Source organism: Panthera tigris, chromosome A1 (genome assembly GCF_018350195.1).
Source record: "Panthera tigris isolate Pti1 chromosome A1, P.tigris_Pti1_mat1.1, whole genome shotgun sequence".
NCBI classification, from domain to species: Eukaryota; Metazoa; Chordata; class Mammalia; order Carnivora; family Felidae; genus Panthera; species Panthera tigris.
The window spans coordinates 123,303,132-123,325,524 of record NC_056660.1 but is presented as its reverse complement, the minus strand read 5'-3'; the positions used below and the strand labels follow the sequence as shown (position 1 = coordinate 123,325,524).

At 39.2% G+C, this 22,393-nt stretch overlaps 1 protein-coding gene across 2 annotated transcripts in view; it reads left to right on the top strand.

The window, feature by feature from the left end:
- Window positions 1-331: 331 nt before the first annotated feature.
- Window positions 332-22,393, top strand: part of PLPP1 (phospholipid phosphatase 1) — an 88,408-nt gene continuing 66,346 nt past the window's right edge. Inside the window, exon 1 of one of the 2 annotated variants that reach the window (XM_042986813.1) lies at window positions 332-906. In XM_042986813.1, coding sequence (XP_042842747.1) covers window positions 849-906 — 58 coding nt within the window. In that variant the 5' untranslated portion in view covers window positions 332-848. The remainder of the gene's footprint in view (window positions 907-22,393) is intronic. The other variant, XM_007079942.3, reaches the window with a different exon arrangement.

Sequence of the window (22,393 nt, the reverse complement as noted above, 5' to 3'; positions counted from 1 at the left end):
GAATCCTAGACAAGTAGAAGGTTCAGAGGAGCCTAAGAAACGCTAGGACAAGTCTTTTGTCACTGCCTATCTTGGACCTCTTTATTATCCAATCCCTATGGATGAGGATGGCTGGCAGGGAGCCGACGCTCTAGGATCGAGGGTCTGGAGTCTAGGTCTCCCTCCCAGGCAGGAGTAACCTGCTGCCAGAGCTAAGGAGACCACGTCCCGCGACCACCGGACCCACGTGGGTCGGAGCAACGCCCCTCGCCTCAGACCCGAGGCGCCCCCAGAGTCGGCCCAACAGGCAGTGCAACCCACTTCAGGGGCGGGCCCTGCAGGTCGGGCGGGGCGGGGCCGGCACCCTTTATTTGCTGGTGCTCTTGGGCGGGGTTCCAGGCTCCGCCCCACCGCCCGTTACTGGCCGCATAGTCTCCATCTCCCTCCCCTCAGCCAGCGAAGGCCAGCGCTGGTCGGTCCCGCTCTACCCAGCGGGAGGGGCCGAGCCCGCGTTCCTCCTCCCTACGGGTTTCACCCTTAAAGCACGAGTCTCGACGCTCCGCCTGTTGGAAAGGGTGCCGGGATCCGGACAGCAATCTGCCGGGGCAGGCCAGGGCCTACCGAAGAGGGCCTGAGACCAGGGAGCAGCCCCAGCTGGCACGCGAGCGTCTCGGCGGGTGAGAGCTGCGAGGGCAGGGGTCCCGGGCGCCATTGCTGGCCGCCAGAGCGCCGCCCGGACCTATTCCGCCCTCAGCTGCTCTACCCGCGCCGGGAGGAGCCGTAGCTCGGGGTCGTCGCCACCCACTGGCCCCGTGTCGTAAATCGTGTGCCTCATCTACCGCGCGCTGCGGGCCGTTGGGACCGAGACCATGTTTGACAAGACGCGGCTGCCGTACGTGGCCCTTGATGTGCTCTGCGTATTGTTGGGTACGTACGCGCCGCCGGCCTGAGGGGCGTGTGCGTGCGAGCCCGGGGTGGGGTGCCCCGGTGGGTACGGGCGTGTGTCTTCTGGGAGGGGACTCGCCGAGAATTGCCCACGGGCGTGGGGGCGGGTGTGTGTTTCTGACGCGCGCACCTTTGCGGGGCGAGACTCGGGGGACGGCTTCCGCAGCCCGGGGATCCCGCTTTGCAGCCTGCACCTCGGTCCGTGTGTGGCTCCCACTGTCTTGTCTGTCGCCCGCCGGTGTGCTGAGCCTAGCCCTGCTTGGACGCTGTTCACGTCTCTGCGCTCCGTCCCTTGCTCCTGTCCTCTGTTTCCCGTTCCACTTCCAGCAGAGCCGGGTGGGCTCCTCCCCTCTCTGCTGTAGGGAAGCCCGGTCACTGGCACGTCAGGATCTGTAGAGACACTGGAGGTTTGATTCACTGGGTATTCTCAGTAATAGGCGCCCCGCCTGGTTTATCTTACTTGTGGGAAGCAGTTTAATTTTTCGTCTATAAAAGACTAGAACCTTCCTAATTAGAAGGTGTTACCAGGTTGTAAATTGTCAGGTTGCAAGTAGGTGTGAGGATGCCAAATTTCTGCCTATGGATCTGAAGAAACTGGCTGTTTGGTTGTGTATGCGCGCGTGCTCCAGACCTGCTGTTTCCTTCTCTGTACAGACCTTGCCATGGTGTAGCTTTCCATCTCCTGTGACAGCCCACAAGGAGCACTACACATTCTTTGGCTGCAGCAATTCTGGCGTTGGCTTCCTAATGGAAGAGTTCATTTCTGGGGCTTCAGGTTCCCAATTGCTCCTTGCTTTTGACAAGAAAGAATTGAAGTCATCTGGATAAGGGATAGGCATCTGGATAAAGGATTGGAAGGAATAACTTTCACCTTTTTAATATGTATTGTGTGTAAGGTAATATGTTGAGAACTATTTAGACGTTGTGGGGGAAAACAAACAAACAAACAAAAAAGCAAGAAGACCTGCTCGAGGTTTGGGTAGCCAGAGTCAGGTATCAAAGTAATGGTACTGGCAACACCTCAGTGTTGGAGATCTGTTGACTGTGGCATCCTTGGTGCAGGTGTGCATATGGCTTTCACCGATAGGAAATATCCCCGATTTGAATCCAGTATTCCACTTTTCCTGCCTCAAACCTGACGATTTAGGCGGCTGCAGTCTTCCTGAATTCTTATAAATTCTGTTTCCTCTTTTTTGAGGTAAAAACCCTGTATTATTTATGAAATATTTTTATTGTTGACCGAGAGCTCTTTTAGAGCTCCACAGTGAATTTTTGGAGTTAAGTTCAGAAAAGAGAAACAGAATTTTGGAACACTATTTTTTATAGAAACAGAAGTAATTCTTTCTCTCTTTCTTTTTTTTTCTTCCCCAACCCCTTTGGAGAACAAATTCTTCAAATGTCAAAACATACTAATAACTACATTAAATATGTTGAAATTTATTTACAATGAAAAATTTACCTTTGGTAAAGACATTAAATTTTATTGCAGTTTTAGATTTTTCTTTTTTTTTTCTTTTAATTCCAGTGTAATTAACATACAGTGTTATATTAGTTTCAGGTGTACAATATAGTGATTGAACAATTCCATATATTTCTTCGTGCTCATCATGATAAATGTACTCTTAATCCCTTTCACTTGTTTCACTGATCTCACTACCTACCTCTCCTCTGGTAAGATGTTAAATTTTAAAATGTGCTAAAGCACAGTGTCACTAGGGCATTGTTAAATGTCACATATATTTTAGTGAAGGGAGAGGAAAATGTTTGGTCACAAGTAGTTTTGATAATTCTAATATATTGGATATTACCTGCCATTGCCACAAATTGTGTACTCTCAGAATTATATATCTATTTCCTCTTCTCCCTTGTGAGAGTTAATAATTTGTAAAACAAATGTCCTGTTTTTTTCTGTGGGCCAAGCACTGTACTAGGATAAGTGAAACCTCATACTGCTTTAAGTTAACCAAAGTTAATATTAATATACACAGTCATATGGTAGATCTGTGTTTTGTTTCTGTGTTTTAAAATTCATCTAAAATGGAGAACCCATTTGTAGTACAGTTTTATAAATTATAAGTTCTTCTGGTCTGTGTTTTCAACATGATGCAAAGATCACATAATTGTACTGTAGAGGTAATAAGAACAGTTTTATTGCTATAATTTTATTGACCTGACATTTTCAGGATTTATGATGGCTTTCAAAAAGATGAAATTGTGTTTTTGATTTTAAGTGTTTTTAATGGTTTTGGGAAAAACTTGCTTTGGGGGCTTAGGGATTAAGTATGTTTTAGAAAAAGATACCTGGTCTATTGAAACATGTTTTATCTGTTATTGTATTGCTCAAGTTTCTTTTAAAGTAATTCAGAAGATTTTCGTGATGAGCCCAAAATTCCCTTTCCCTAAACAGAAAATGAAGTACTAATTTATTTTAATTTGGTAGATAAGATGACGTTAAATTTAACAATGTCAACTCTCCATTACAAACAGCAATGAAGGTGCTGGGATACAAAAGTTTTTCCTACTGGGTTTTGGAAGGCAATACATTTTTATAGCAAATTCACCTCTTGGAGTCTAAAGGTTATTTTAAATTTGGCTTTTATTCACTTTACTGACAGCAGGAGATTGACAGACTAAAATTATGGTAGCTTGAAGAGGGTTATCAATTTGGAATTAACTTTATTCTTTTTCTGTGGAGTATATACAGTTAAGAGTTGCCTATACCAACAAAAAGATGATTAAACACTTCTTAAATACAGGGTTATATGAAAGTGACTCATAATTATAATGTGAATATGTTCCAGGTTCTGTTAATGACCACCCCAACATCATACAGTATATCCATTTTAATTTGATGATGTAACATGATTGTGTCACATGACTACTTTATAATTTTATGGAGTGTGATGTCTGTTGAAGTGATCATTAAACATGTGCTGTGTGTGTTTCTACCTCTCAGTCATGTTTATCATGTAAAACATGAATTCCTCCATCTCATAAACCAAATGATGAGTTTCTTCGGTGGATCTGGTGAGTTCTTAGAAAAAGTCAGAATTTTGAGATATAATGTGTATTTGAAATGGAGCATAGTCTTGCCATTTTTCTCTAGATCTTTTGATGATGAGTTCTGTCATTGTAGAAAAGACTGGCTGTAAGTATCTAAGCACACAAGAAAAGCTGCTGGATAGGAAATGATAGCAGGCTGGTATGAAGGGAACTATGTTTTTGCTCATTGTGTTAAATGATGTCCTGAATAAAACTTACTAGTGTTTAATTTCTGAGAGTCATTCCACATTTTATCCCCTGTGGCATAAGGCTGCCAGTTATGGACGCTGAGTCCACTGATGGATTCTGTGCACATAGGTTGAAGGCTGATTCTGTCAGGTGCATGTTAGGTGCTAGCGATTCAAAGTTGATTAAGACAATCCTTGCCCTAAAGGAGTTCAGGGTCTAATGAAGGACAAATAAACGGCTTATAGTACATCCTAATAAGTGTAATAATTGTGGTATGGAATAGGTGCCCTTTGAGTACAGAGAAGGGACTTGTCTTAGATCTGATCCATTGCAAATAAATGGTTTGTCTGTTTATCCTTAGGGATGCAGAAGGGACAGAAATTACCTGGAATTACTTTTAGAATCTTTTTTTTCTTGCCCACCTTGATGTAGGGCAGTAGAAACCCAAGTAGGTACCCTACATTTATGACTTTTTTGTAGACGGTTCCATGGTGTCTAAAAGATTTAGGAGGAACTGGCAAAAACTTTTTGTATACTTGTATTTTGCTGTGTGGCAGTCATTTAGAATACCTTTTTGTGCTCCACATTCTCCTTTTGCCCCTCCAGATCTGTTCCCCACCTTTATCTGTACTCTGGGAAGCAGATTCTATGAGTTATATCAACTGACCTCTTGGTTTCTGGTTTCTGGTTTGCCTTGGTTGGTGGTGTGTCAGTAGGAGGCCTGGAAGAGCCAGTTCCTTCCTGCTGGATTTGTGTTGCTAAAGCCGTTCTGTGTTTTGTGAGTAGGTCACAGCTTCTATTAAATGGCCCTCTTCTGCCAGCCAGCCACAGTTACAGATCTTTCTGGGTTCTGGTAACCCCTTACTTGCCCCTTTAGGCCTAGTGATGATAATGGCTTCCTGATGTTGCTGGCATGGGAGTTTTCCACCATCCCTTGCTGCTTTTCTTAAATCCTGCCTCTGCTTTTGAAGATGGTTCCTTCATTAAATTCTGTTGAATACCTTCTTTGAATGTGCTTTTATTTTGTTTGTTTGTTTGTTTGTTTTGCTTGGGCCCTACTGATAACATTCATCCATGTCCAAAACAGATCTGAAGTAGCTTCCCTTTCTTCACTAACATCAGTTACAGCTGCCCATTATAGCAGGTGCAGACAGGAGCTCATGGGCTCCAGTGTTGGCTTTCTTGGAAGAAAGGTTGGTCATAGTTTCCTTACCATGCTCCAAATGTGGTATCATCATTATGTCAAATCGTAGTCAATAGATTAAGAATAAAATCTGGCAGCAAAAAACTGGCAGCCGATGATAGTAGGCGGTTGTGGAATCCCTGTTACTTATTCTTCCCTGGTAATTATCTCAATACTGATGTCATATGTCATTGCTGTAATACTGACATCTGCACCTTAAGTATTACCTCTGAAGAGTGATTCCCTTTCCTTTCCCTCATTCTGGACCCCTTTCTCAAGGGGAAAAAAAATTAAATATTTAGTGAAAGATTTTCACTTGCTAAATAGTCTGCAGCATATTGTGCCTTCCCTTTTCTCCTGACATTCATTCATTCATTCATTCATTCTTGAACATGTGTTTGCTTAGATGCCTGGCATCGTGTTGGATGCTGAAGATAAAAATAAATAAGTAGGACAAAATGCTTACCTGATCACTAGCCATTTCAACCTCAGTTAACTTGTATTTATTTTTACAATGTTTTTTTAAATTTATTTTTATTTTTTTAAATGTTTATTTTTGAGAGAAAGAGAGACAGCACAGGCGGGGGTGTGGGCAGAGAGAGAGAGGAGACACAGAATCTGAAGCAGGCTCCAGGCTCTGAGCTGTTTGCACAGAGCCCATTGCAGAGCTCGAACTCATGAACTTTGAGGTCATGACCTAGATGAAGTCACATGCTTAGCCAGTGGAGCCCTGGGAGCACCTATTTATTTATTTTAGAGAAGAGAGTGTGCACCTGTGTAAGTGAATGCAGGGGGTGGGACATAGAGAGAGAGGGAGAGAGGGAATCCCAAGCCAACTTGGTGATGTCAGCACAGAGCCCTATGTAGGGCTCAAACCCACAAATTGTGAGTTCATGACCAGAGCTAAAATGAAGAGACACACCCTTAACCAATTGAGCCACCCAGAACTTCCTTTAACTTTTATTAAGCAAACCTCTTTTGCTTCTGATGAAAGGTAACTGGGTTTGTGTTTTTTTCATATAACTTTTCTATTCCCAGCTACAGAGAGAGGGATGGAATCTCAAAAAATGATCAAAAATTCGTTAAACTGGCATATTCTTTTGTTAGACTGGAATCCTGCCGCAAGAGTTTTTCTACCTTTAAAAAGCCAGTTTTGAACAAAAGCAGAGACCTGGAAGAAATTGCTACTGTTTGACTCCAGTTGGTTTTATACAGTTGAATTTTAACTTTAATTTACCTTGCTTGGAATAAAGTATGGAAATGTTCAGAGAATGTTCTTCTCTATAGATTTTATGAAATGTAAATTCTTCATTTATATTCTCTTTGAATTACATCCCTTTGGAAACTCAGGGGCGTGCTATGGATCTTGATTACTCTTTTTTTGTTTAGTCATTTTTGGCTGAGCTCTACCAAAGTTTCCTATGTATGCTCAGCTTGGGGGATTTTTTTTTTTTTTTTTATTCTCTTGGATAAGAAATTGAAGTTTAAGTTGTTATTGTTTACCCTAGTAAAAAAGAGAATTTGGAAGAAAGTCACTAAACTCCCAGATTTTAAGTGAACCAGTTAAAATATAGCTTCAATTTTATGGAAAGGAATTTGGAATGTTAATTGTCTGCTTCCTCCTAATTTAGGTGGCTTAATTCAGCATTTGGGATGGAAATACACAGTCTCTGTAATAAGCTAGTTAAGGATTACATAGACACTGTCTTGTCTGATTTTCATTTTAAAAAGCATTCACCATTCAGATATTATGAACAGTGGATACAAGTAGCTTTCTCTTCTCTTCCTCCTCCTTCTTCCCTTCAGCCTTCTTGCTGTCTAGGTTTAAAGCCTAGATGGCTTATAATTTTTTGTTTGTTTTGTTTTTTAATTAAAACTAGTCTAACATTGGAAATGTCTTGTTTTTTATAAACAATTAATTTTCCTTTAAAATATTAGAGAGGCAGCATAGTCTAACGATGATCTCTGGATCCAAATTGCTTAGGTTTACATTTCACTTCCTCCATTTACTAACTGTGTGACCTTGGGCAGTTTTCTTCTTTGTGCCTCTCTTTGCTAATAAAAGTACCTACCTTATATGGTTGTTGTGAAGCTTGAGTGAGTTGTATGTAAAGAGCTTAGAGCAGTGTCTTGCACTTAATGTGCATGATACATTTGTGAAATAAAATCAATCTTCTGTAATCCTACTAACTGTAACATAATTATTTTCATAGCAGTAACATCGGCTAGTTTTGTATTAGGGGCAAAAACACTCTCAAACTTTGAAACATTTCTGATGCATACTCATTGAATGTCTTTGAACCTTACAGAGCATATTGAAATAGTAGTGTTGTATCAGTCATGTGCAAAAGCCACATATATGATCTCCAAGTAGTGGTAATCCCAGCAGTGGTGGAAATTAATCTGTATAGGTCTGTGGTAGAGAGTAATTAAACAAATAAAAAAACTTTATACCATGCTAAGTCCTGAATTTCACCTTAATCAAGAAAATGGAGTTATCTGTACTCTGAGTCACCTTCACTACTTTTATTGCCCAGGCCATGGAAATGGTCATTCCCTATAAAAAGTGAACTTCATATTTTCAAAATTTGTGAATGGCCTTCATTGTACATCCTCATTTGTGCAAATTCTATTATTTGAATTCTTCTCTGCAGTTAAATGGACAACAAACAATTGTTGTGTAATACCTCTCCATACTCTCCTCTCCATCTTGTTAATTTTTTTCATTTATTATACTCTTTAAATTAAAAAAAATTTTTTAATTCAGGAGTAGAATTTAGTGATTTATCGCTTAAATACAATACCCACTGCTCATCACAAGTGCCCTCCTTAATGCCTATCATCCATTTAGCCCATCCTCCCATCCACCTTTCCTCCAGCAACCCACAGTTTCTTCTGTCTAGTTAAGAGTCTCTTTTGTTTTGCCTTACTCTTTGTTTTTATCTTATTTTATTTTTCCTTCCCTTATGTTCAACTGTTTTGTTTCTTAAATTCTACATATGAGTGAGATCATACGGTATTTGTCTTTCTCTGACTGACTTTTCTGCTTAGCATAATACACTCTAGTTCCATCCACATGGTTGCAAATGGCAAGGTTTTATTCTTTTTGATGGTTGAGTAATATTCCATTGTATATACATCCACATTTTTATCCATTCATCAGTCGATGGACATTTGGGCTCTTTCCATTACTCTTGCTTTTTTTCAGTCAGGTGTTTCTTTTGATGTATATTAATGTGAAATTTGTGTGTGTGTATGTGTGTGTGTGTGTGTGTATAGATGTGTGTGAGAACAGTATTAAGTTTTTTAAATATTTGACTTTGCATTATCTTCATTAAGCACCTATAATGTGCTTAATACAATGTTAGTAGCTATAAATATTACTGTAAAAAAGATAACATTTCTAAACTAATATTTAAGACAATTACAGATGTTTGTAAATGGCATGAAAGAGTTCACACAAGGTAGAAGAGTGTCAGATGGTGGAGGGTGGCAATCTCAAAGAAGGCTTCTCTGAGGAGGTGATACTTGAATTAAGATTTAAGGATGAAAATAAGGAGGGTATGGAGGAACTTGAAGAAGATGATTCCAGATGATTCCAGGCACAGGGAAGAGCAAGTGTTGAGGGCCAAATGGTGAAGAGCATTTTGTAACAGGAAAGAGGCCAGTGTGACTGGAATATAGTATGCATCCATGGTATTCTTTCATTTCTTTTTTAAATTTTTGTATTAAAAAAATTTTTTTTGTTTATTTTTAAGAGAGACAGAAACAGAATGCGAGTGGGTTAAGGGCAGAGAGAGAGGGAGACACAGAAGCAGAAGCAGGTTCCAGGCTCTGAGCTGTCAGCAGAGTCTGATGCAGGGCTCGAACCCACGGACCATGAGATCATGACCTGAGCTGAAGTCGGACACTTAACTGACTGAGCCACCCAGGTGCTCCAATTTCTTTTTTCTCTTCTCTTCTCTTCTCTTCTCTTCTCTTCTCTTCTCTTCTCTTCTCTTCTCTTTCTTTTGGAGAAAGGGAGAGAGAACATGAGTGGGGGAGGAGCAGAGGGAGAGAGAATGAGGGAATCTTAAGCAGGCTCCATACCCACTGCAGAGCCTCACTTGGAACTTGATCCCAGGACCATGAGATCATGACCAGAGCCAAAATCAAGAATCTGGTGCTTAACTGACTGAGCCACCCAGACCCCTCTCCATGGTATTCTTAATAGTGAATTTTGTAACCAACTTCTAAATGTCAAAGTGGATAATAATAATAACTGACATTTGTTTAGTGATTACTAGGCCCTGTGTGGCCTGTAAGGTCTCTTAACAACTTGCTCAGGGAGGGTAGTTTGGTCATCTCTATTCTGTAGGTGATAGAACTGAGGCCTAGAATATTTGGGAAACTCTCCCAATGGAAACCAGCCAAGAAGTGATATAATTGGGAATTGGGAAATGGATTTTTAAGGATTATAACTTTTGAATGCAAATTGGTCAATATTTAAGAAAGGTACTAATAAATGGAGAAGTTGACAAAGGAGAGGTTTAGGAGATTAGTTGATTGTAAAAACAATGATTATTTTTAGGTAGCCTAACTGTTTTATGACTATCTTAATTCTATATGATGTGACTTCAGAATCCATTTCTACTTAACGATATTTTGAGCATGTGCCTGCTATACCCAAAGGAGGCACTTTAATTTTTCATAACTCAAATTCCTAATTACTACTAAGAGTTTGCCGAGACAGCATATCATCCTTGAATTTGCCCTGTTAAGTAACATACCCACAGACTTTTTTTTCAGGTAGCATTGTTGTTGGCATTTCTATACAGGAAAGGAAGACTTTTGGTCTTCACTATATTTCATGGGAGTCATGTGTGTAGAGTTCAGAGTCACCTTTGGGAACTCATTATAGCAGATATAGTTAGAATCTCATGGTTTAGTTCTCATTTGTCACTGTTTGGAAATGTTTCCTGAGTCTTTTTCAGGGTGGGGTGCCCAGGAAAATGACATATAGGAAATGTGTCCTAGATGAGCTCTTGAGTTAATTGGCAGCTTGTTAAGTGAGGTTCTGCCTTGCCTTTTGGTACATTTACATCAGCAGTAAGAGAGATGGGTTGACTGCCTAGGCGCTTGAGGGGTAAATGAGGAAAAGAGAAGAAAAACATTATTCATTGAATGCCTAAACGAATCTTTTGTAAATTTCTTACATAAGCTCAGGCAATCATCATAAAGCTCTGAGGTTTTAGCCTTACTTTATGTCACAGCATTGGAATACAAAAATGGGCGAAAAAAGTAAACAAAAGCCTTGGTTCTCAAATAGCTCTTGTTTACTGTGGAAGACAGACTCATAAGAAACAGTGACAATACTGTATAGTAAGTTGAATGCCTGATATTTCCTAGCTCTGAGGTTACTAAGAGTAAGACAGGGTCTCTACACTGAAGAGATATGCAAAGGCTTGTAAATGGAGATTGGTTGGTATTTTAATGAAGCCTATCTGTATTTCAAAATGATTTCTTCTTAAATGGTTGCTTTTACTTTCCAGCATAAATAATGTGCACCTTTGGGCACATTACTTTTGTCTAGTTCTAAATTCTGTAAATAATTCCTGTGGAAAGTTCAGGCCCCATTTGTGTTGCTGGATAAAGACACAGGAGGTGGGTGTTCAGAAGGTGTGTGGCACATGGTAGGCATTCAAGTATTTGTTACATGAATGAATAGGCAATACACTTGAGTCAGCTACTCTTCCAGGGTTTGAATTCTAGACCCATCTATTAATAACTGTATGACACTGGGCAGGTCACTTCACCTCTATGAGTTTTGTCATCTAATGAGGAAAAAGATGATGCTAATAGGGCATTTTTCATAGTGCTGTGAAATTAGCTGAGATAATGTATGAGACAATGTATATGAAGTGTTTAGCACAGTGAAGTGTTAAGCATAGTCCTGGCCTGTGCTGCTGTTATCATTATTAAACTAAAAACCACTTTGGTACCAGTGACCCAGTCTGTTATTTAAATTTGATATCATGTGCTGGTGACTCTTCTTTTGGAACATTTAGTGTTCTAGTTTCAGTTAAAAATTTTTTTTTTCTTAACGATTATTTATTTTTGAAAGACAGAGAGAGACAGAGAATGAGCAGGGGAGGGCCAGAAGGAGAGGGAGACACAGAATCTGAAGTAGGCTCCAGGCTCAGAGCCTGACTTGGGGCTCAAACTCATGAACTCTGAGATCATGACCTGAGCCAAAGTCAGATGCTTAACTGACTGAGCCACCCAGGCGCCCCTAGTTTCAGTTTAAATGAATTAACATTGGAAACTGGTTTGTATTTCAGTTTTTAGTGCCCAGATCACTTTGGGAAATGTTTTTATTACTTCTAACCTATTTCTCTGTGGAATCAGCTCACAAAGATCTTCTGATTTTGCTTCTAGGTGAGCAATATTCCCACAACTCATAGGCAAGGTACCCAAATGAATGTGGCTGGAGAGAGAACAGTGTAATAGAATAGATGTGTGAACTAGTAAGAGCATGGTTTGGATAGTCCTAACTCCTCTTAGTACCCATTTCCTGAAACACGAAGGTTTTATTTGTTAAATATAAACTTATCAAGACCCAACTTGAGGTTGAAGGAGCTAAACATAACCAGTTCCCATCATAACTTCTTTTCATCAATAAGATTTTGTATTTTCTTCTTTCCAGAGTTTAAGAAATAGGTATATATATATATAGTGATCACACCTGTCTGCAGTGTTCTGAGATAGCCCTAACTTTAGGTAGTAGCCTTCTTCAGAGAGACAGTTTGTTAAATATATTAACAAATGTAATTAAAATTCATACTTTTATGATATTTAACTTAAAAACTATGTTTTTGGGGCACCTGGGTGTCTCAGTTGGTTAAACGTCGGACTCTTGATTTCCTGATCTCATGGTTTGTGAATTTGAGCCCTGAGTCAGGCTCTGTGCTGATAGCATTGAGCCTGTTTGGGATTCTCTATTTCCTTCTCTCTCTGCCCTTCGCCGATTCACACTCTTTCTCAAAGTAAATAAACTAAAAAAAATGAAAAAATAAAAAAAATAAACTTAAAAAAAAGCTCATGAGTTTTCAGTCAACATGCACAGCTGTCATCAGAAGGACAAAGGTAGTTTTCATACTAATGTGTGAAGAACAGAAAATAGCTTGTTAATTATTAAATCCCCCCTCAAAAATAAGTAAGTAAAATTAAAAAAAACCTGTTTTTAAAAAAAACACAGATTTTCAAATGACATCGTAATTTGATTGGGAAAATATACCTAGCATAGTTAGGCAGTGTAGCAGAAGCAAGTGATGTTTATTGTATTTTACTTTTTTTTTTCAAATGGCATGGATAAGAGAAAGGAATTTTAAATGGACTCCTTTCCAAATATGTATTGTTTCTAACTCAATGGCTCAGTTGGGAAAAGGTTTCTTAAACTGTGATGTTATCAAAACTTGCTAGGCAGGTTATGGGTAATATTCAACTTTATAGCTAGTGTTGGATATCTAAATTAATACTAACTTTATGTCTCACAGTATGAGTGAGAGTTTAAGTGCTGTCATTGAATGTAGTCTAATTATGAACCAAATCTAATTACAAGTAAGTAAATTACCTTTTATGGAGATAGGTTTTTAAGTGGGCCTTCCCCCTTGTTTAGGATTTGATATAGTGGAGGTTTTGTCGTGAGTGGCAATTTGTTTTTGTAACTTTATTTAAATACTTTAGAGTATGATCTAGCAGTGAAGGCAGTTGGTTTGGAAGTCAGATTCTGGTTTTGCTTCTGCTATTCTTTCTGATCACATGGGCAAGATCTCTTGGGCTGCTTCATTTATTTATGTGTAATTTCTAATGAGAATAATGTCTGCCTTGCCTATCTCTCAGGATCACAGTGGTAAGCAAACCGTGCTGATTAAGAAGAGTCAGTTGCTGCAGAATATATTAACAGCATTTGACACCAGTGGACTCAGGGTAGGAAGACAGAGAGCACATAGTATACGAGGGGGTATTTTGAGCAACTGCAGCAGACCTGTAGGAGATCAATTATAAGTCTAGTCTGGTGAAGAATGGGGTGAGTGTTATTGTCAGCAGAAAGTAGGAAAAAGCTGAAAACTGAAGTGTTTAGGAAGTAGTGATAGGCACTGATACAAAATAATGTAGACCACCCCCCCTCGTTTCCTCTTTTGCCACACTTAGGTACACAACTTTATCAGTGACCAGGTGGCTCATGAAATCCTAGAACTAGTTCGTTATTCTTGCCTTAGTCATACTGTGACAAATGGGAACATGTGCTACCTTGAAAAGCCATTGTAAAATATAATTTGGTCAGACTGAAATTTTAATGAAGGGATTTTTATTTTTTAAAAAAGGTGGAGATTAGTGTTCACCTACTATTTAATTAAAAAAGGAAAGAAACTACGATTTTAATGTAGTCTGCTGAATATCAGATTATTGTATCAGTAGTAGTTTGTCTTCAGTAAAGTCTGTCAGATTCTTTTGGCAAAGATCTAACACACCAAGGGAATCTCTTCTAACATTGTAATCGGCCTGTGCTATGCTCTATTCCGTTGACCTGCAGAATAATAAACAGGTGAGAGATGTTCCTTGAAATAGAGTAATTACATTTTCTAAGATTTTCAATTTTTCTCAGTACTAGTCTTGCAGTTCATTAGCTGATTAATGATTGGAATGGTAACACCTGAGTGTTACTGTGTAGCTGTAGCTGGCTGCCTGATGATTACTATGTGGGGCGTTGGGACCCATTGGACCCATTGGACAGGTAAGGAGTTTCATCTACCCTACAGCCATGGAAACTCAACATCAATTAGAAGTATGGCACCAGAATTAAGGTAACATGGCCAAAGTTATGAGAAAATCTTGACAAAATTGAGTACTATTTAAGAGCTTATTTTTTTGTTACCTAATAATTTAAAACATACATTTAAAAGCATTGAATTATTCAATAGCCATTACTGAAATTTTAAACTCAAGAGAGCCTCTTGATATGGCCCTGATGTGGGCTTTCGCTAAATAAATTTATTCTAATAAAAAGGGAGGCAAAAAGAATGAGGAAAAAGAAAAGAAATGAGGTAAATATTGCTGGATGGTCTGTTTTTGTTTGCCTTCAAATGGGAGTTCAGGAGAGGATGAAGCTTCTTCAATAGGAAGAAGGTTGAGAAAATTAATCATGAGGATGTGTGCTTCACAAGGTCTGAGATTGCTTGCTGCCCAGTAAAAAGACTGTGGTGGAGATTCTGATTTTTCATTTGGAAAATATAAGGATCACATAAAATAGATAATATAAAATTAATGAAGTAAAGAGCTGGCCTTTAAGTTGGTCAGTTAATTCAACCTATGTTTAGGATTTACTAAGGGAAAAAATCAGATTGCTGGAAAAATGCTGTGATAGTTACCATATTTCACGTCCTTGGACTTTTCATGATTATGAATGATATACTGGGATAGGGAGACTTTATAAGTTGGTCGAGTATTTTTTAAGTTAAAGTCTTAGTAAAAGTAGAGGAGTTTGAAATTTTGAACTATCAGAAAGAACAAATAATGAAATCTTACAATTCATACAGGTGCTAGCCATAGACATATTTCAGTGTGTCTTACCTTGTAGTTTCAATAGAACTTTATTTAAAAAAAAATGTATTTTACCAATATAGGAAATGATTTCCATTTGTTTTTAGTAACATATAAACATTTTTAGAGATTTTTTTTTTGATTTATGGGATGCATTTTAAGTTAGGTGTGTGGACACTGGAAACATACAGGTTTGAGTTTGAATTCCACTTCTTTCACCTACAATTAGGGTAAATCACCCATGTTCACAGCTTCAGTTTCTTTATCTGAAAAGGGCTGTGTCTTTATCTGTATATTCTCTTAGGCTTATTTATTCTCCATTACATAGGAGTCATCTATTCCACAAGTATTTGTCCCTCACATATTGTGTGCCACACTCTTAGAGGAGATGTGTATAATCAGACAAATAAATATAAAAATAAACTAATAAGTGCTATAAAGGAGAGAGTTGGGTACTGTGAAGGTTTATAAAAAGTTTTGAATAGGGGCGCCTGGGTGGCTTGGTCGGTTGGGCGTCTGACTTCGGCTCAGGTCACGATCTCACGGTCCGTGAGTTCGAGCCCCGCGTCGGGCTCTGTGCTGACAGCTCAGAGCCTGGAGCCTGCTTCCGATTCTGTGTCTCCCTCTCTCTGCTCCTCCCCAGTTCATGCTCTGTCTCTGTCTCAAAAATAAATAAACGTTAAAAAAAAAAATTAAAAAAAAAAGTTTTGAATAGAAGCATGGGGTAGCTTTTTAAAATGATGACTTTGGATATAGGGTAGAATAATAGATTAGGGCTGGAAAAGAATGGATTTAGGGAGATGAGTTAGGAAGCTGTTGAAATAGTCCAAGTGAGGAACACCTGGGTGGTTCAGTTGGTTGGGCATCTGGCTTTGGCTCAGGTCATGATCTCACAGTCTGTGAGTTCAAGCCCCGTGTTGGGCTCTGTGCCGACGGCTTGGAGCGTGAAGCCTGCTTTGGATTCTGTGTCTCCCTCTCTCTCTGCCCCTTCCCCACTCACACTCTGTCTCTCTCTCAAAATAAAATTAAAAAATGTTAAAAAAGAAAGAAATAGTCCAAGTGAGATAATGGTAGTAAGACTAATGAGGGAGTGGTGCAGATGGAGAAAGGTGGATGGATTTAAGAAATATTTGGGAGGCAAAATGGACAGGTTTTGGTGAAACATAGAATGTGGGGAATCAGAGAGAGGGAGATAACAAGGATAGTTCTGAAAGTTCTGTCTTGTTTAATGGATGGATGTTAATTGCTGCCAGATAATGAGTTGGGGGGCATTAGGAGAGAACATGACCTGATATAGGAAGAGGGGTAGAGAAGAGAGAATGATTTTGGTTTTGAGCACCTTATGTTTAAGATGCTTTTGAGATTTTGAAGAGGAAGTCAAGTCCTTGTTTGCACAAATGGAGTAGTCTGAGGAGTAGTCTGAGTATGGGGAGTCACTGACATTTCCATGGTAATCAAAGTCATAAAAATTGAAATCTCAAGCAGGAGTTATAAAGTGAGGAGAGAAGGTTTCAGACAGAGCTTTAAGAAACACCAGCATTTCAGATTGTTGGGAAGGAAGGAAGAACACAAGATGGAGAGGAAACCCTAATAACTCGGAGAATGTTTCCAGAAAGTCCAGTGAAGAGAGTGCTCCAAGGAGAGAGTGGTAACAATGTCTACATTCTCCTGAAATGTCAAGTAAGATAAAGTCTGTAAAGTGTACAGTGGGTTTAGTTACACAAATGTCATTGATAGCCTTTTCTTATGTAAAGAAAGCAGTTTCCATATTTGAGTGGTCTGAGAAGTGGGTATTTGGTAAAGAAATGGAAATTGTGGGTATTGGTAATTACTTTAAAATGTTGGACTGAGAAAGGAGAGTATAGTAGAGAAGATTCCAAGCACTGGCCCTAGCAATCATTTCGGAGAGTGGGAGGAGATCAGTTAGGGGTATCAGCTGAAACACTAATAGGCTGGGATAATAGGTTCTTGTGGTTACCTATGACATGCTGGATGGGGAAGAATGATCTTGCCAGATACAGGAATACCTTTTTAAAAAAACAACTGAATTCCCAAGTGTGTGTGGTGAGGGGGAGGGTGGGGGGTAGGTGGGTTTTACACCTAATGTGGGGCTTGAACCCAAGACCCTGAGATCAAGAGTCACATGCTCTACTGACTGAGCCAGCCTGGAGCCCCTAGGAATACCATTTTTAGATATATGGTACTGTGTAAGAATAGTTGGACTTCTTAAAGAACCCTCTTTGTTGAGAAGAATGGATTACTTGGTATCCTTGTAGCTGGCAGCACGGAGCCTGATGTGGAGCTTGAACTCTTGAACCATGAGTTCATGATGTCAGCTGAAGTTGGACGCTTAACCAACTGAGCCACCCAGGTGTCTCTATTTTTGTGAGAGAAAGAGACCACGTGAGTGGGGGAGGTGCAGAGAGAGAGGGAGAGAGAGAATTCCAAGCATGCTCTGCACTGTCAGCACAGAGTCCAATGCGGAGCTTGAACCCATGCATGAAAACATGAGATCATGACCCAAGCCGAAACCAGTGCCCCAAGCACCGAGTACTTATTAGGCACTCAACAAACTAATGTCTGCGTGTCCTTTTTCTTGCTTCCCAGCTAGCTGCTGCTTATTGTGTAGTTTCAACATTGAATGTTTGCTCTTACTCTTGAAGTAATACTTGGTGGGAGTACCTCCTTCAGTTTATCTTCTGTATAAAATAGCTTGAGTGGCACAAACATACATTTTTGGGAAAATGGATATATGATTTGCTACTGCAGTAATCATAACCATTAAAAAAAGAATTTTACCAGTTTTTTTTTGACTTGTGTGCATTTAAAAAAAAGTGTGTGTGTGTGTGTCTTAAACAAAGCTTACTAATTTAGATATGCCACTTTGGTGACTTCCTGCCAAAGTAAGAGTTCTTATATTTTTCTTCAGAGACACATCTTAGTATGACTATTTTTAGTTTTTGGATCCTCGCCATTTGCCGTAATTTCAGACTAGACATGATGGATCCACATAAATACTTCTAAGATTTACATTACATGATACATTTTTTAAAGGGGGACATGTAAACTGTTAAAAGCAGGTGAGGTCTCAGGTCTGGATTTTATTTGGTTTATTTAAAATTTTTGATTTATAGTTTTGATTCTTAAATTATTTCTTACTCATCTTTTGAGCATCGAGATGACTAATTTTGTACCAAAATGGTGAAATCAATTTAAGTTGCTAAAGCAGTCTCCTGAAAGGTTTTTAAATCTGCCCCCAATCACCACCATACATAACCTCTTAAGTGGCATTTATGCATTACCTTTCTAGAAGATGACTGTCCTAGAAATTTTAAAAGCATATCACTTTGCCAGCTTTATTCAAGAATCACTATAATAATGAACACACACTTGTTATTGTTTGGAATATAGACCTTATCACTGAGTGGGAGAAGTTGACCAGCTACTAATACAAGAGACTTTGTTGGTTAAGCGAAGTTTGTAGATGGGATTGCTGAGACTGGAAGTCTCATTGTAAATTCAGAGAGAGAAGTAAATTAACCATGTGTTCCCATCTGAACAACAGAGGCGTTGTTTTAAAAGCTTAAATAAAAACCAGATAGAACCCTATAGGTCATAATTTCTTTAAAGACTAAATAAACTCTTCAAAGAGGAACCTCTTCAAAGAGGTATCTTTCCCTTGATTTACTGTCTTACACTGTTGTGAAATTTGTTGGCTATTGACAAGCCTTTGAAGAAAGATAACTAAAACACATGTAGTTAGGGGAACTGGGTGGCTCAGTTGGTTAAGTGTCCAGCTTTGGCTTAGCCCATGATCTCATGGTTCATGGGTTCAAACCCCACATTGGGCTCTGTGTGGACAGTGCAGAGCCTGCTTGGGATTCTGTTTCTCTCCCTCTCCCTCTGTTCCTCCTGCACTTGCACACGTGTGCTTGGGCTCGCTCTCTCAAAATAAATAAACAAAAAAATAAAAATAAAATACAGGTAGTTACTTCATGAAGTCCTCTTGTATATGTGTTGATACATTTTCCAAGTTAAAAATTACTTTTTCATTAGAGGCAGTAGGCAGAGGAGAAAGATCAGGGAATAAGCATTTATTGTCTTAATGTGCCAGGTGCTATGTTAGGCACATTACTAGGCTCTTAGTTCACAACTGTTCTGGGAGGTATATAAATAGTATTTATTTGCATTCACCATGTGAGAAAATTGAGCTCAGATAGGTAAGTAATTTGCCCATGTTCATTTAAATTTAATAACTGGGAGAATGCCAAAAGGAAACCCAGCTCGGTGGAAAAGTCCCAGTTCTATGCAGGACCTCACCTTGCCACACCAAAGATTTCATGAGTAGTTATATAGAAGCTAGAGTGGCGACTAGATGTTAGCTAGGTGGAAGGGGTGGGGTCATCATGTACAGTGTGGCAAGAGGTTTGGAACAGGTGAGGGGAATAGAGAAACAGGGTATGAGGCTTAAGTCAACATTTAGACTTAAACAAAATTTATATATAGCAAAATTCACTCTTTAAGGATACAGTTCTTTGAATTGAGACAATTTAGACGTCAGAGTTATGTAACCACCACACAAGATACAGAACTGATTTATTACCCTAAATTTCTTCTTGCTGCTCTTTTGTAGTGAACTCCTCCCACCTCCTACACCTCTGGCAACCACTGATTGGTTCTCCATCCTATAATGTCATATAAATGAAATCATGCAGTATGTATCCTTTTGAGTCTGGCTTCTTCTCATAGCATAATGCATTTCTAATTAGGGAGCCATTAATGATGTAAATGTTACTGTACAGTTTTGCTACAGTTTTTGGCCTTGAACTCTCAAAATGCTTATATCATCCCCAATTCCAGTTTCATGTAAACATAATTTTTTTTCAGCTGAGAAATGATTATAGTTACAGCTTCAAATATCAAAGAAGCCCAAAACAGATTTCTGATAAATGCCCAGGAGAAAGTAACATAGAAAAAAATTAGCTGTCTTTCCCCACACCCTATTATGTCCACCATCTCCTTGCCTTTTGAACATAGAAATCTGCATGGAAAGAGTGCTACTGACTGTGACCTTTGCCAGCTTGAAAAAGAAAGGGAACAGCTGTTACCATGAGAGGGTGGAAGGAATTAATGGTCCTGGCCAGTTGGCACTGTGTGCCTTTTGGGAAGGGAACAACAGGTGACCAACTTCTTGCTTTTTATTTTTGTTCGTGTATAAATAAATAGGCCAACATTTTTTTGTGTGTGTGTGTGCAGAAATCTGAGTCCATATTAAAATAACCTGTCCTTATAGTTCTGGGTATTTTTTTTTAAAAGCTGTTTAAATATATACACACATTTATTTTAAGTATCTTAATGAATGAAGACACTCCAGGGTTGAGTATATTATAGGTCGTTAGTGACAAAAAAGCACAGAAAGTAAAATTCTTTTGTAAATGTCACTTAGATCCAAACTGCTTTTTCTCCCCTTTGTCCCAACTTAAGTACAAAACAAAACCCAGCAAGATAACTGAGTACTTTTTATAGTAAAACCGTCAGCCACAGAGATGTGGTCACTTTAAGCTGGTGACCAGAGTGCAGGTGTCTCTAAAAGCCGAGGGTGCACTGTTCTTTGAACTCGTGGCCCTGGATACTTCATGTGCCATCTCTGTGAATCATACCCAAACATACAGTTCTATCACTGATCCCTCCTGCCTGACTCAGGGCTCTTCCCCTTTTCCACCTCTACTTTGCATAAACTCATCTTCCTGCAGTACAGCTTTCACCCAGGCGTTTCTTGATCAAGAGCCAATGCTGACTTTTCATTTATTTTTATTTTTATTTATTATTTTTAAAAAATTTTTAAATTTTTTTATGATTTTTCATTTCTTATTGAGACGTATCTAAATTACTGACCTGGAACAAAACATCCTTATACTGCAGTTTTGTTTTGCTCATTCATATTTCTGTTATTTTTCAGTTCCCTCTACTTTCGTTGGATCATCCTATTTTTTTTTAGATTGCCTGGCAACAGATTGAACTCAGTGATGAATCCTTTTTTTTTTTTTTTTTTTTAGTGATCAATCTTAAATGCATTTCTAATTCCATTTCCCATTGCAGTTGTTATGCCATTAGTCTCTTTATTCCATTATAATTGCTTTGAATGTTTTTCTATTTTTTTTTTTAATGTTTATTTATTTTTGAGTGACACAGAGAGATAGAGCATGAGTGGGGAAGGGGCAGCGAGAGAGGGAGACACAGAATCCGAAGCAGGCTCCAGGCTCTAGGCTCTGAGCTGTCCTCACAGACCTCGACATGCAAACCGCGAGATCATGACTTGGGCCGAAGTCGGCGCTTAACTGATGGAGCCACCCAGATGCCCCAAAATGTTTTTCTGTTCTATTAAAACCTCCATTTGTCCTCTGCTCTGTCATTTTTTAGCAAATGGTACTACATTTTAGCAAATGGTACGCACTTCATTTAGAGGGTTTTGGGGTTAAATAAATACATGTTTGAAACCTGGATGCAACAGTTACTATCACAGCTGATAGCCAGTAGTGTATATCTGAGTCTTACCTTTTCTAGCCCACAACCCTTCATTGTCCTGGTCTCTTCATTGTCGTAGTCCCTTCTATGGACCTCTTTAAGATCCCACAACTGAAAGATTGAAGCAGAACCCAGCTTTAGCACCAGCTGGTGTCTGTCCTGAATGGCCAGTGCTGGTGCAGCACTAGTTGTTAAATACTTTTAATTTCACCCTTATTATATCTATGACTTTAATTAAGTTACTTATCCTTTTTGACTCATCCTCTCATCCTTAAAATGGGGATGATAATACCTGTTTTACAAGGTGACTCTGTGCATTCATCCAATATTTGTTGAGGGCCTGCCCTGTTGTAAGCACTGACTTAAGTGCTTAGGATATATCAGTGAACAAAAATGTCCATACCTAATGAAGCTTGTGTTCTAGAATTGTTAGGATGAAGTGAAAATTAATGTTAGATGTTCAGTATGGTGCCAAATACATAGAGGTGTGTACGGTGTTTTAGTCTTCTTTATTCCCCTTTGCTACACTTTTCCATCAGGGCCAAAGGGCCAGGGGGATTATGGCCGCAGGGAAAGAGTGAAGCCAATAACTAATAATTAGGTGTGGCTTCTCCAAAGGGGACTTGCTTTGTGACTACTTTGCATAGCAATACAAATGAAATAGGAAGCTTTTAAAATTTTTTGTAAAAAAAACCTCTAATTGACCCTGTTTTGGATGGTCTTTGTTGTCTACCTGTGCTTTCATTTCCTCCCATCTACCATGGATCTAGTTTTGTCCATTCATCCATATTGTCAAGTCCCCTCTGCATCCCACCCCGCCCCCCCCTCCACCCACCCCAACCCATTCTATCACCTCAGTTCACTATCCTACCTTTTGTGCTACAGACAAAAAGAAATTGTTAGCCTTCTTCTGCCTTATTTGTTCTTCAAGGTATGGACCAAGTTACC